The 13,083-nt window shown below is 37.1% G+C and overlaps 1 protein-coding gene across 1 annotated transcript in view; it reads left to right on the forward strand.

Moving 5' to 3' along the window:
- Positions 1-322: 322 nt before the first annotated feature.
- ZDHHC13 (zinc finger DHHC-type palmitoyltransferase 13) overlaps positions 323-13,083 on the forward strand; it is a 17,405-nt gene continuing 4,644 nt past the window's right edge. Inside the window, exons 1-12 of the mRNA XM_009637064.2 lie at positions 323-460; positions 863-985; positions 1,466-1,543; positions 2,733-2,877; positions 3,948-4,012; positions 4,600-4,762; positions 5,757-5,882; positions 6,205-6,338; positions 7,180-7,280; positions 10,006-10,130; positions 11,203-11,265; positions 11,636-11,729. Coding sequence (XP_009635359.1) covers positions 354-460; positions 863-985; positions 1,466-1,543; positions 2,733-2,877; positions 3,948-4,012; positions 4,600-4,762; positions 5,757-5,882; positions 6,205-6,338; positions 7,180-7,280; positions 10,006-10,130; positions 11,203-11,265; positions 11,636-11,729 — 1,324 coding nt within the window. The 5' untranslated portion in view covers positions 323-353. The remainder of the gene's footprint in view (positions 461-862; positions 986-1,465; positions 1,544-2,732; positions 2,878-3,947; positions 4,013-4,599; positions 4,763-5,756; positions 5,883-6,204; positions 6,339-7,179; positions 7,281-10,005; positions 10,131-11,202; positions 11,266-11,635; positions 11,730-13,083) is intronic.

Below are 13,083 nucleotides of genomic sequence, written 5' to 3' on the forward strand. Positions count from 1 at the left end.
GGTGGGCGGGTAACGGCGCTGTGTCGGGAGCCGGCTCTGCAGGGCGTTTGCCGCCTTTCTAATTTGGCCTGATGAGCCTTAACCGTGCCCCTTCTGCCCTCCCGTGTCCCCGTGCTGAATTAGTCTCGTGTTGTGCGGGGTTTAGACTTGTGCACGAATTGGTCTCTTGTCGGGTGGTTTTAACCATGCTTTAAATTAACTTCCTTGTCCGTATTAATGCCACTTGACAAGTAATAGCACGTGTGTCTGGTGGAGAGGGAGGTGTGGTGTGCAGTGTATAAATAATGTCTGTTGATAGGTGTTTTGTTAATCAACAGTGTAAAAACCATTGCCATGGGCCTCACCGACCTCATATGCACAACTGTCATAGCGGCCACGGGGACAAAGATCTGCCGGTGCTACCAGGACCCTATCCGATTGTTGCTGACCCTAGCACCTGTGATATTGTCAAGGCTACACAGTAAGTATATGCTCTGTGCGTGCAAAATGTTGAAATAGATGGGAGTGTCCTCAAACGTGAGCCAGGCTGGAGGTTTTTACAAAGAAGAATTTTACAGTTCCATTTTTTCCCCCTAGTAAAAGAAGAAAAGACATGTAAAGGTACTATTGTAAATATTTTTGTCATAAACAACGGTATCTCAACCAGGCTTGTTTTGTTAGGTAGAGAGTTCTACTCATCAGGGCTCAGCCCAACTCTTTTTGCAAGACTTCCATTGAATGTGCTGTAGAATTTGCTCAAGTAGTACCTGCTGGATGATGCTTACTGGGATTTCCTTTTTCTTTAGTATGTGGCTATCTCTCAGCTGGAGGATTCTTAACAAATGAACGTTAGGTAAATCGATGTGTCTTTTTCTCATTTAAGGTATGGAATAGTAGAGCGATGCAAAGAACTGGTAGAAGCAGGATATGACGTTCGACAACCAGACAAAGAAAATGTGACTCTTCTTCACTGGGCGGCGATTAACAACAGACAGGAGCTGGTTAAGTAAGCTCTGGAGTCCTCATGAAAGGAACACAAGTATTCTGCCACTGTTACTTATAATCGCTTCGTTGCTATTATACTTCAAAGCAAAGGGAACATGCTGCTTGAGAAGGAAAGCATAAAATTCAAATTTTAACCCAATTACCTTTGTGAAAATGTCACTGAAATGTAAAGTTGCCACGGTTTCTTTATATGTGAAGTCATGTAGTACATGAAATCATTAGATTTTCCTGGATTTGGTTTGTTTGGTTTAAGAAAGATTAAAGCTGATTTTGTAAGGTGCCTTGCTAGTTATTAGTTTTCCTTAAACATTTTCTCAAAACAGCACCCTCTACTGCAAAAATACTCTTGCCCATTTGCCTCTCTAGTGATTTTTTTTTTTTAATTATGAGCTATTTACTACTAGAACTAACTTATCCATAGCATAATGTTTTAATATTTTATAATATCTATTCTTAATCATATTGTGTTGCTGTTTTACAGATATTATATTTCCAAAGGTGCAATTGTGGATCAGCTAGGAGGAGATCTGAATTCAACTCCCCTTCACTGGGCCATTAGGTATGCTGCTTAAAACTACTAATTGTAAATGTGTTAGTAGGAACAGTTATATTTTGTGTAGCACAGCAGTGGTCATCTCAAATTCTGTGGTATGTTTATTTTTTTTAAGGTATAAGGAATTTTGCTGCATGTTGATAATAGTGTTGAAATCCGTTCTCTGATTCCTGGCAACTTTGCAGGCCACAAAGTTGTGTTATGTGGGTATCTGTGTTTTAGTCACTTGGACTCGCTCACATTTTGAACTTTCCCTAGGGATGAAACAGCACTGTTCAGGCTTTGCCTAAGTCCTGCCTTACTGGTCAGAGAAGACTTGGCTGTGTTGGGTCACTGAAGTTAGCTCTTGATGCTCATTAGGGCACAGTTAAAGTCTGAAAAAATTGTGGTCACAGTTCCCTCAGACTTCAGCCTGTCTAGCTAGTGTGCTTTCAGTTGTGTTAGCTTCTGCACTGTGTTCCCTTTGGTGCACTCTCGTTAAAACTCAGCACTGCCAATCCTGGGCTTTAAAGCACAAGCCTGTAGCAGTAGGACCAGTGTAAGACATCTTGTTGCTCAGAGGCATGTAGAGAGAGGTCTTTGACCTTCTCCCGGTGGCATTAGCTTTTCCTCTTGGGCTCGTTAGAGCTGCCACCACAAACATGCAGAGTCTCTTCCTGGGGGACAGTAGCTATGGATGCTTCCATATGTTTAATGCCTCTGGATCTGCTCTTTCTACATCTGTTCAACCTGATACAGTTTAAAATCATACAACTTCGGCTTCTAGGACAGGACTTGAGTAAAACAATCAAAAGAACAAAGCACTGCTTGTCTAGAAAAAACCATAACCTTCACTAATTATTCTGGGATAACTTCTCAGAGTGCAAATTCTCACATTGGAAGATCAGTGCTTTCTTCTGGGCTATCTTAGTCTTCTGCCAAACAAAGTTAGATACATCTGAGAAAAACTGCTCATAGGAGAAATTACTGTAGAATAACCATTGTATTCTAAATTAAGAGTTTGCCTTAGGCTGACTTATTAAGGTACATATTTACTATAATTTTCTGATGCAAACTTTTAATTTACAAAAACCCACAAGAATCTGAAAGGAAATTTTTTTTTGTGGGGTATCTATCAAAATTATGAAGGAAGTGCTTTCATTAAAATGTCCATCTTTTTGTCATCTCTATAGTTTCATTTCCTGTATTGTTACAGACAAGGACACCTACCTATGGTCATGTTACTGTTGAAATGTGGAGCAGATCCCAGTCTTATCGATGCGGAAGGATTCAGTAGCATTCATTTAGCAGTGCTTTTTCAACACATGCCCATTGTAGCTTACCTCCTATCAAAAGGCCAGGTATGTTGTTGATGTCCCAAGTATTGTTTTCCACTTAGGAGTAGCTGCCTGTGTGTATGATACATTTCAGAATTAACTGTTTTGTCTTCTAGATGATAAGCTACTATTTCCCTGTGCCGTAAGTCCAGAGAAACACAGATTTAATTTTTTTTAATGTTTTTGTCGTCCCCATGCATTCACATACAATTCAGAGTGTTTAAGGAGACTTGTTAGAGCTATGCAGATTTGTGGTGCTGTATAAATAACAACTGGCTTTTAAACCTGAGAAAAAAAACAGTATATGTAGTATATACATCATGAAGTATTTACTATTTGATTACAATTTCGTAACTAATAATTCGTGCAGAATAGATTATCAGACTAGGTCTGAATTTTTTGTTGGAAATTTCTGTATTTTCTGTAATTTTATATTGTATCCACTCTGGTAGATGTCTGCTTAGCTACATCTGAAGTAAGCAGAGTTAATGACAAGTGCAACAATCTGCTAAAAAAGATGAGAAGGGAGTTCTTATATGATCTAGACTGTCTCTTTGAAACACTGAGTGTTAAGATTTAAAGATTTGGTATAAGTTTATTTTCTTTCTGACAGTGCTCTCTCTAGTCCAGTAACTGACTTCTAGAATGTAGGTACAGATGGTATATATCACAAACTTAAAGTTTTTAGCCCAACTATTTCCTACTAAAAAAATCCAATAATGGTTCGTTGTTTTAATAAACCAGTTTTATGTACTTGGACATTCTGTTGTGTACCTCTGTTTACACAAGGAAGATGGTTAACATTGCTTTACAAGGTACATCTTATTTATATGTTTTTGAGCAAAAGAGGACAAGAAATATGATTAACATGGTTCCCTTAAAAATATCCTTAGTGGATACTTGGCATATTCTGAAAGGAATGACATACAAGACTCTTGGGGGGGGAATTACTTAAATGAGCGTTAGTATAATTTGGTTTCTTTCCACTACTGCAGTGAAGCTAAGCTGTTTTTATAGCTCCAAGTCTGACCATCTAACTCTTTTTCCCGAAATCACTGGTAATCACTTTCTTGTTACCTTTTTCTTACACTTAGAACATAGACACAACAGACTTCAATGGACAAACACCTTTAATGTTATCAGCACAAAAAGCAGTTGGGTAAGTAGTGAATAATTTAAGAAGAATCTATTTTACTGTACCCAAGAAGTGGTGAATTCTTTTTTTTTATGACATTTTTTGTTAGATTGACATTCTTTTCCCTTTTAGTTGTACTATACCATGCAGTATTCCAAAGATCAAGATTTATGAAGTAGCTAATTGGATATAGCAAAGAAAGTCAAAAGAATTTCTGAAAGAAGTTTAAGTTTGTGGCTGAACCATCTTCAGCATTACTGTGCTTTCCCGGAAATGAAAATAAATGGAGGCGGATGCAGTAAAATGCATTTAGAATAAATAAAATGTGGAGATGTAAGCTTATACAGAGTGTTGTAGAAAGATATAATCTGTGTGTATACCTCGCATTTGTTAAAATGGTAAGATAACATAGTCTGGAGATAAAACCTCAGGGCAGGTCCTGAATTATAAACTTGGATCTACCATTGATGAGCTTGTTCTGAGACAAGGCATTGTGTGTCTGCTGTTATTTCATAGATAGGAACAGCGTTTTTTTATATCGTGTTCAGAAGTTTCATCTCCAGTATAGATTATCTTCTGTTTGTTAACTTTTATACTTTATTTTCATCTAGACCCGAACCCACGAGGTTTCTCTTAAAGTTTAACCCCTCTCTCAATGCTGTAGACAATGTTCAAAAGAATACTGCACTGCACTGGGCAATAACATCAGGAAATACCAGTGCAGTGGATCTGTTGCTGGAAGCTGGTGCTAGCCTGGACATAAAAAATCTCAAGGTACAACTTTTTTCCTGATATTTCATTCTGTGTGGCACAAGTGTGTAAAATGAATGTAAAGAAAAATCTCAGTCCTCTCCACTTTGAATATTCTTTGCCAATGGTGTTTGACTAAGAGCAGGTATTCTTAGTCTTTCCCAAAGGAATTAGCACCTTTCCTGTGGCGTGGTTCAAAATATGAATGCAGAGATTCTTTACAACGTTCATTTAATGAACAGCCATGCCTTCTGGTCACTTTGAATAAGATTGTGTCCTTTGCGCAGTCTCCCCCTGCCCCACCCCTTTTTAAATTTTTTTTTTTTAAGTTGGCTGTTTCTACTTAAAAATGTTGTCATGAGGAGTAATGTCTTAGACCAGGTTTTTAAAAATAACAGTGTCTTGGTATCCAGTGAAACTCTTAAAGACTTTAAACAGATGTGTGTGTCATCCTGTGAAAACCAGTGTTTGACAATGCCTGTTTGTACTTTCAAAAGGGCTAGTCACATACGAAAGTATTTGTCCGAATATTTGTAAAAACCAACAGTGAGAAGTATAAATGTTGAAAATATCGATTCCTATGACTGTATAGATACGTTTGTACAGTGTAGTTATTCAGGGTTCGTGTATTGAGCTGTGCAGCTTTTCCACCTGTCTCTTTATTTTGTTTGCATTTGTGACTTAGGATATTGTTGTTTGGTTTTAAAAAGTTAAAATAACAAGAAACCTTCCCTTTCAGTAACATTCTAGCAGTCAGTTTGTCGTTTCAGCTTATTGGAGATAACTAAAATGGATGCAATCTGATTGCAAGTATCAGTTTTTAGAACTACAAAGCAGTGGATTAAGCATGTTAAAACTCTGAATTTAGCTTACCCTTGCCTTTTAAAAAAAAAAAAGGAGGGGGAGGTGGGAAGTAATTGCTCAGTTATTCTTGGTTTAGCTATATTTATTTCTTGCTTTGTTAAAAAGGAAAGCATTTATGTGTTAAGTGCATAAATAACCATTTCTGTTGTTAAAGGGAGAGACACCACTTGACCTGGCTTATCAAAGTCTGAATCGCTTCATGGTGTATATGGTAAAAGAGGAAGAAAGAATGAGAAGCAGACGAAATAACAAGTTACTGAAAATAATAGAGAAATATGAGGTAATTTTCTGAGTACTAACTACTGGAAATAAAGCTACAACATTTCATGTTTAGAATAATACGCAACTTAACTCTTTTCTAACAAGAGGATCTTCTAAGGTTTCTGAAATTGGGTGCACATAAAAAAAAATTCTTTAAAAGCATGTAGCAGTGATTTGGGTTGGGGCGGGGTCATGTTTTCCCCCCACCCCGATCTATTGATGTGTCACTTTGTCTTGTCTACCTTGAGTCTTTCGGCATTTGTTATTACACTAACTGAATACTTCTGAAGTAAGTCCTGCTTGAATACTTTGTCATATTTTAATAATAACAATTTTAATAGCTCTTCCTGCTCCTGGCATCTTCCTTGACGTGGATGTGGGCCATAGGATACGTAATGAACTTAAATTCTGATTCTTGGCTTTTGAAAGGAACCCTGCTTCTCTTCCTGCTATTTGGGATGGCTCTGTTTGTGAGGTTTGTGGCTTTTTCTCTGTGTATGTGTATTTAATTGTTATAGACAGCATATAAGGTATTTAATGCAGTATTCTTTTCAGAGTTTAGTTTCACTTAGCATAAAAGATACCTCTTGAGAAATGGTTGCAGCATGTGTGAAGGATTTAAATATATGTACTTTTTAGAATGACCACAGAAACTGAACGTCTTTAGGTGTGCAAAATAATAGTTTCTCATCACTCAAAGATTTGGGGAAAAAAAAAACAAAACCAAAAAACAACCCCAAATCACTGAAGTTTTTAAGCAGTCTATTAGCTAACTTTAATGATAAAGACAGCGTTATGGAAGGTCTGCATCTGGTAAACACTGAGATATCCATTCACAATGCTCAGAAATGTGCTTTATCTCAACTGTTCCTTCTGTATTTGTGACACAGAATGAGTTTTAATGAACCGTTCCCTCCCCTTCTGTTCCCCAGACCTCCCAGTCTTATCCTAAGCTGTTTCACAGGATTTCTCCTTTCTTCAACAGTTCCTGCAACAGTCGGTATTCACTGAAATGGCAATGCTATCAGTGTGCAAATAGACAGAGATCACACTTTTCACCCAGTGCTACAGCACTTCTGATATATAGTATTAGGTTGGAACAGAGCACTCTTCGGTATTACTCTTGCGTTGTTAACCCATGACGCATATGGCTAAAGAATGCTTTTGAGTGACAGTTCTTGATTGCTTTGAGAGACTTGAAGTATACTGTGTGTATGAAGTTTTTAAAATAACAAAACAGATAATTTGTACTCTATGGAATTTATGTTTTAAATATTTTTTTAAAAAAATAATTTTTTCTTCTAATATCCTTTCAGGCAATTTGTGGGGCTCAAGAACCTAAGGTATCTTCCCACAGCATTTCTGCTAAGTTCAGTTTTTTGGATGTCCGTGACCTGGTTTTTCTGGTTCCTGCCTGATATCCTTTATACTCAAGAAATGCAATAGAACTCTCCTTACAGTTCCTAACAAATCTAAGTCTGGTCATGCAAATAGTAATGAGCAGTCCCACGTAATTCCACGTAACTGTTAATGTCTGGTTACATTGGTTTACTTCCATTGGGCAGGGGTGAAATAACTTTGGGTATAATTCCAAATTATATACAGACTAAAAATCTGTACCTTCTTTTATCTCTAGCAGATACTTGTGTACAATTCTGAACTATTTCTTAGGTTACTGGAATGTCAAAATGAAGACATCTTTGTTATAAACCTAATTGTCTCTGTTAGCATCTCCATGTGACTCTTTAATCTTACTCATTGAGACTCTTATACAGTAATGTATGTTGGCATGTGCTATAACTGGATGACATGTGCATTAATAATAATAATGATTTTCAAAGCATCTCTTCTTTGTAAAATAACAAGACTTTGACTGTTAGTAGTATTCATACTTCTACTTTTAAAAACAACACCATCCCCCTGAAAAACCAAGGAACAGATTTCTTCTGTCCCTCTGAAATAGATCTTCTGGTCTCCTATTTGTCTTTATTCACAGGTTACACTGTATCCTCAGTGTACAGTGGATTACTTTCTACCTTTTACTTTCTTTGAAGAGGCTTTGCACTGATGAGTCCAAAAAACATTTTAGTAGTTTACACTTGCCTTCAGTGCCCTGCTCTTTTGTTACACAGGGAGCATCTTTATTTATTGATTAAGTTTTGTGAAAAAGCCTTTAGGGAGATACTTAGAACTGTAAATAATTTTGTACTAAACCAGCTATAGTATATTGCTACACAATTTTAATTAATTTTTAATTACTTCATCCTTTAAGTGGAATTTTCTTTTGTACTGTTCCCAATTAAGATGTCCTTAATAGAATTATCAGGATTAACTTCAATGAACTGATCAAGTCTATTCCCTCTGGGGATACACGCATATGCTTGTCTAAATGAAAATCATGTTACTCAGTGTTGCATTGTGAAGTTTTAAGGCTTTCTTGGTGTCGTCTAAATTAAAAGAAAAAAAAATTCCAACGATAGGGGTTTGAGTCAGACACTTTGCTGAAGATAGTGAGCACGGCAATATTCTTGAAGGTCTAACCATAGCTTGGTGAGATGGGCAAGTGGATAGTTTTCCATCTCACTATCCAGTCCTTTTTCTCATGAACATGTTTTCATTCTGGAACTGGTCACCGATTTGAGTGTTTAAAAAGTGTTCAGTATTTTAGTTACCCGTATTTATGTCTGTCAAACCGTTCCTCTAGACTGAGTGAAAATCCAGCCATTCTAATTAAGGATTTATCTCAGCTCCAAAAAACCCAATAGGAGTGCAAATAGACCAGCAGTATCCACAAGAAACGCACCCTTATTTTGAGTACTGTAAGTACACCCTGCACTTGCATTCTAACAAACACGGCTATAAGTCTGGTAATATACAGTGCCAACATTTCATAATTTATCATCTTGATTTTTAATTAGAGCTTATTACAGCATTGTTACCTCATAAGACAAACCAACCTTGAGGTTTCAGTACTTGATTTTTAAGAGTTACTCACAGGGTGCTGTTTATACAGTGGTTGAGCGGTCACTGGAGATGTAATCCAGGCTCAGGCTTTCTGACTGCCCCTTGGTGGCATCATGGACTGTTCTTTAGCAGCCTGAGCTCTCGAGTTCAATGCTAACCAATATGAAATTTGTCTCACTCCACATTCCTCTGCTGCTGTATAGAGACAGTTAATCTTAATACGTTTTTCTCTCCCTTTCACCTGTCATACAGATGTTTTTAGTCCTTGGTGTAAAAATTGTGTTCCTAGTGGCTGTATATCCTCCCTCATGTATAATAATAATTTGTGTGCTGGAGAAGTTGCAGCAAATAACTATATATATAAAGTACTGAATTTAAGTCTACTTCTCTGGAGTTCATGAGAGGTGAATTCCCTCCGTATATTGTCATTAAAACAGTCAGCCACTGGGTAAAAGCAAACAGTGTGCCGGAAGAAAAATGTCCAATTAGACCAGAAATTTGTCATTTCATCATCATGGATTGTCTAGCGTATTTTTGAGGGAAGAAAGGTTCCCAGTAGCTATCCCATTACCTTCAGAAGTGTTTAGCAGCGTGTGCTTGTTTTTTTGAGTGACAAAGGTAGTTCCAGGATGATTTCCAGTTGCATTTTTCTGTCTGAATTTATTAATCTGTTTCAGCTGAAACAAACAGCAGCGGGCAAGACCTAGAAAACAGTCTGAGTAAGAGCCTGTTCACTGACTTAGGGGTGTGTGCAGTAGTCAAACAAATCTCACAGCTGCTGGAAGTTTAATTACTATGTGTGTCTGATTGATAGTGTTTAAATAAAATAGAAAAATTTCAGAGGGAAAAGAGAAATTGGATTCATTTTATATCTGTTAAATATTCAAAGGCAAAAGTCTGCACTCTGCTGGTGAGGGTGACAGGGAGCTGTATGGTGACGCAGGCTTGTACAGTTGTCAAAGTCTTCTCCAGCGCTCAGACTGGACAGAATATTCAACTTCTCTGATATGATGGCCTCTGAAGGACAGAGAGGATCCTACTATAAAAGTGAAAGTAATTTTTTTTCCTTTTTGTGTGTTGCTTGTAAAATAACACAAACTAATTTTAGAATATTTTATTTGTTTGACAAATAGCGGTGATATGTGGTATAAAAATACGTTCCTTAACCTGAATACTACATGTAACAAATACAATTCTTGAAATCACTGTCATATTCAGTGTGGTGGGTTTTCTTTATTATTTCTATAAAACTTGGAGAACTGATCCTGGATATATTAAAACTTCAGAAAAAGAAAGAAAAGAGGTAGGTGATTTTGTAAAAACAAATGGAAGGGCTAACCTGGTGCAACACACATGTACTTTTGGTTGATTTGTTTGTCATCATGTGCAGCTTGGTTAAACTTGAAAACAGTGAAATAATCTTTGTTCTTTTAAGAGTTTTTAGCTGTGACATTGAACAACATAGATCATAGATGATTTTTCCTACTACTGCTTGTTTCCTCATCGTCATCGTCCTGCCATGATTTCCTTGCCTCCATCTTCTCATTGAAATGTGAGCTTTCGTCAAACGTGACGAACCCATACCACTGATGTTATCTGTGATATACATTCACATAGAACTTCACTGAATAAACAGAAATTTTATATGGTTTCCACTCCAGTTGTCTAAGGTTGGAAAGAGATGTTCACAGTGCTTTCCGACAATGCTCCATGTTCATAAGACATACCAGAGGCTAGAATTGGCTTGAGTTTTGTCACGTGCTTTGAAGACACGTACAATGTTTTGATTTTTGTGCTTAAGCATCATGTAAATCACATGCTATTTCCTAGCTCTTTTAGAATGCCAAAAAGAAATCATGGCCAACCAATCAATAGAGAGTAGCATTTTGGTCTCCCCAGCCTGTGGATTAAGGAAAGCTTTTTCTTTGTGATCTCCTTACTCTCCATGAGGTTGTATTTCTTCAGATTGCCAGGGAGAAAAACATGCAGTTTTAACTTGTTGCCACAGGACTAGTAAATGTTGTCTATCTAGTACTCATAAAGGAACAGTAAATATAGCAGCTTTCTTCATCTCTCTGAAGTCTGGCTGACTATATGAGAGGTACCTTATATCTTAATACCACCTCATTTTAAAATATATTTCATTCACATTATTCATTTTGGCAATGTAGAGATACTCTTCTGAATAATTCTGCATGGGTGAAGTCTTTGATGTATTGTGTTTCTCATGGACCTTGTTTAATAGCAAATACGTATTCTTATCTGTGCTTGGTGCTCAAAATGCTTATGAACTGCAAAAGGCCTGATGTAAAAATTTTCATAGATGTCCCTGAAAATGTGATCCAAATGCAAGCGCAAACTACTTTGTCTTTCAGAACATTGTAGCTCTTGCAGAAGCAGGTTGCTTGGACTTCAGAACATTTTGCACATCGTGTCTTGTAAGTGAGGCTTTGGTATTTCTTTTCTTTTTGAACCTACTTTTACTCAATACTGCTATAAAAAAATTCTTCCTCATTGCTTGTCATGCAAGTGTTACATGCACGGTTTGTTCTATGTTACTTAGATTTCTTTTTTTCTTTTATAGTGACAAAAGAGGTGCTTTGAGATCCTTGGACTCTAATCTTAATAATTATTTCCATTTTTTTTGGTTAAGTTAAGATGTATAGTTCTCATCTATGTTCTGTATTGTGAGTTCTGTTATACAGTAATTGTATAAAATGTGGTGGTGCCCATGAGATGATGCTCTAAACTTTGAGGAAAATAGATGCTTTTGCTATGACTGTGTCCTTTTCCTTCATCCTCACCTAGGTAAGGAAGCCTTTGAGATCTGTGCATTGCCTTGCTTGTGATTCATGTGTAGCCAGATACGATCAGCATTCTCTGTGGATTGGACAGTGCATAGGTGAGAGTGGTTTTTTTATCTAATTTGAAAATACCACATATTTTAAAAGTTGCAGAAATAACACATATCTCCTTAGAGAGATACCTGATACAAGAATACACAGTTGATACTGAAGTGCTTACTGATCAGTGCCAGAGGGAAATTAGTTAGGTAGCAGAGAGAAAGTCAGCTAAAATTATTAAAGGGATGGAGAGGTCACCCTAAGAGTAGACACCAAAAAGACCGGGACTCTTTCCTTTGAGAGAAGAAGGAACAGGGGATATGATTGAGACTTAAAAAAAAAAAAAGCAAAAAAAAAAAGCAGTGAAGATGGTGGCTAAAGCGAATGCAGAAGTGTTATTTGCCAAGCACATCACACTAGAACTAGGGGAGGCTCAGTGAGAATAGCAACTGGATTGCAAGTTGGTAAAGAAAAAATGTCTTTACATGACAGGTGGTGAAATTTTGGAGCTTGCTGCTGTAAGGGTTTGCAGATACAGGCAGTACCCAAAGGCTCAGGAAAGGATTAGACAAATTTTTGGACAATGTGTCCAAAAGTAGATATGAAAAAAACTAGACAAGTACGCACACTCTGACATTTTAATGCGGTAGCTGTGGATGAGGAGAATGAACTCTAGAAAGTGGCCAGGCTCGTGTGTCCTCCTGAACTAATGCTGCCTATCATCGCTGTTAGAGACTGTAAAGTGGAGCAGCTGGACCACAGAGATAACCCCATAGGGTGGATTTTACTTTCTTGTGTTCTTAGAGAAATTCCCTTTCTTCCTTTCTGTCTCACTACTGGTGATGCTCAAGATAGAAAGGTTAGAGCTTTATATCTGTAGCAATATACTTTTAGCATATTCTTTTGCCAGTAGCTTTTTAATAATGTTAAATACTTTGAAATGCTTTTACAGTGTTTGCTATTTTCAAGGTGGTGAGACATCCTTCTGGTGCATTGTTTCAAAGCTTTGAGCAATACTGATTGTAATTTAAAGAATAAATAACTGTATATTTTCATGTAACAGTTTCTCTGACGGAAGTCTGTTTCTATGCATGTGGTTGTGATTCTGAAGCACACAGAGGTCAAACAAATAAATTGAATAGAAATAGCTTAGATTTTTCAGTCATATCGGACAATTGTACTGTGCATGAGGAGAGTTATGGTTGCATAATTAGTCCTCATCTAGCTAAAACAGCTGAAGGCATGCTCTGAAGAAGAGACAAATCCTGGCTGACTTTATCAGAACTAATTCTGTTGTATAAATGCAGATGGCTTACAGGAGAAAGTTAAGAAAGAGTTCGGCCTTGTCAAACTCTTCTGAGGATGGCAGAGGGTAGTAATAAGAAGTGGGTTTGATTCTTTTTATGCCTTTTA

This window comes from Egretta garzetta, unplaced genomic scaffold, assembly GCF_000687185.1.
Source record: "Egretta garzetta isolate BGI_Z169 unplaced genomic scaffold, ASM68718v1 scaffold454, whole genome shotgun sequence".
NCBI classification, from domain to species: Eukaryota; Metazoa; Chordata; class Aves; order Pelecaniformes; family Ardeidae; genus Egretta; species Egretta garzetta.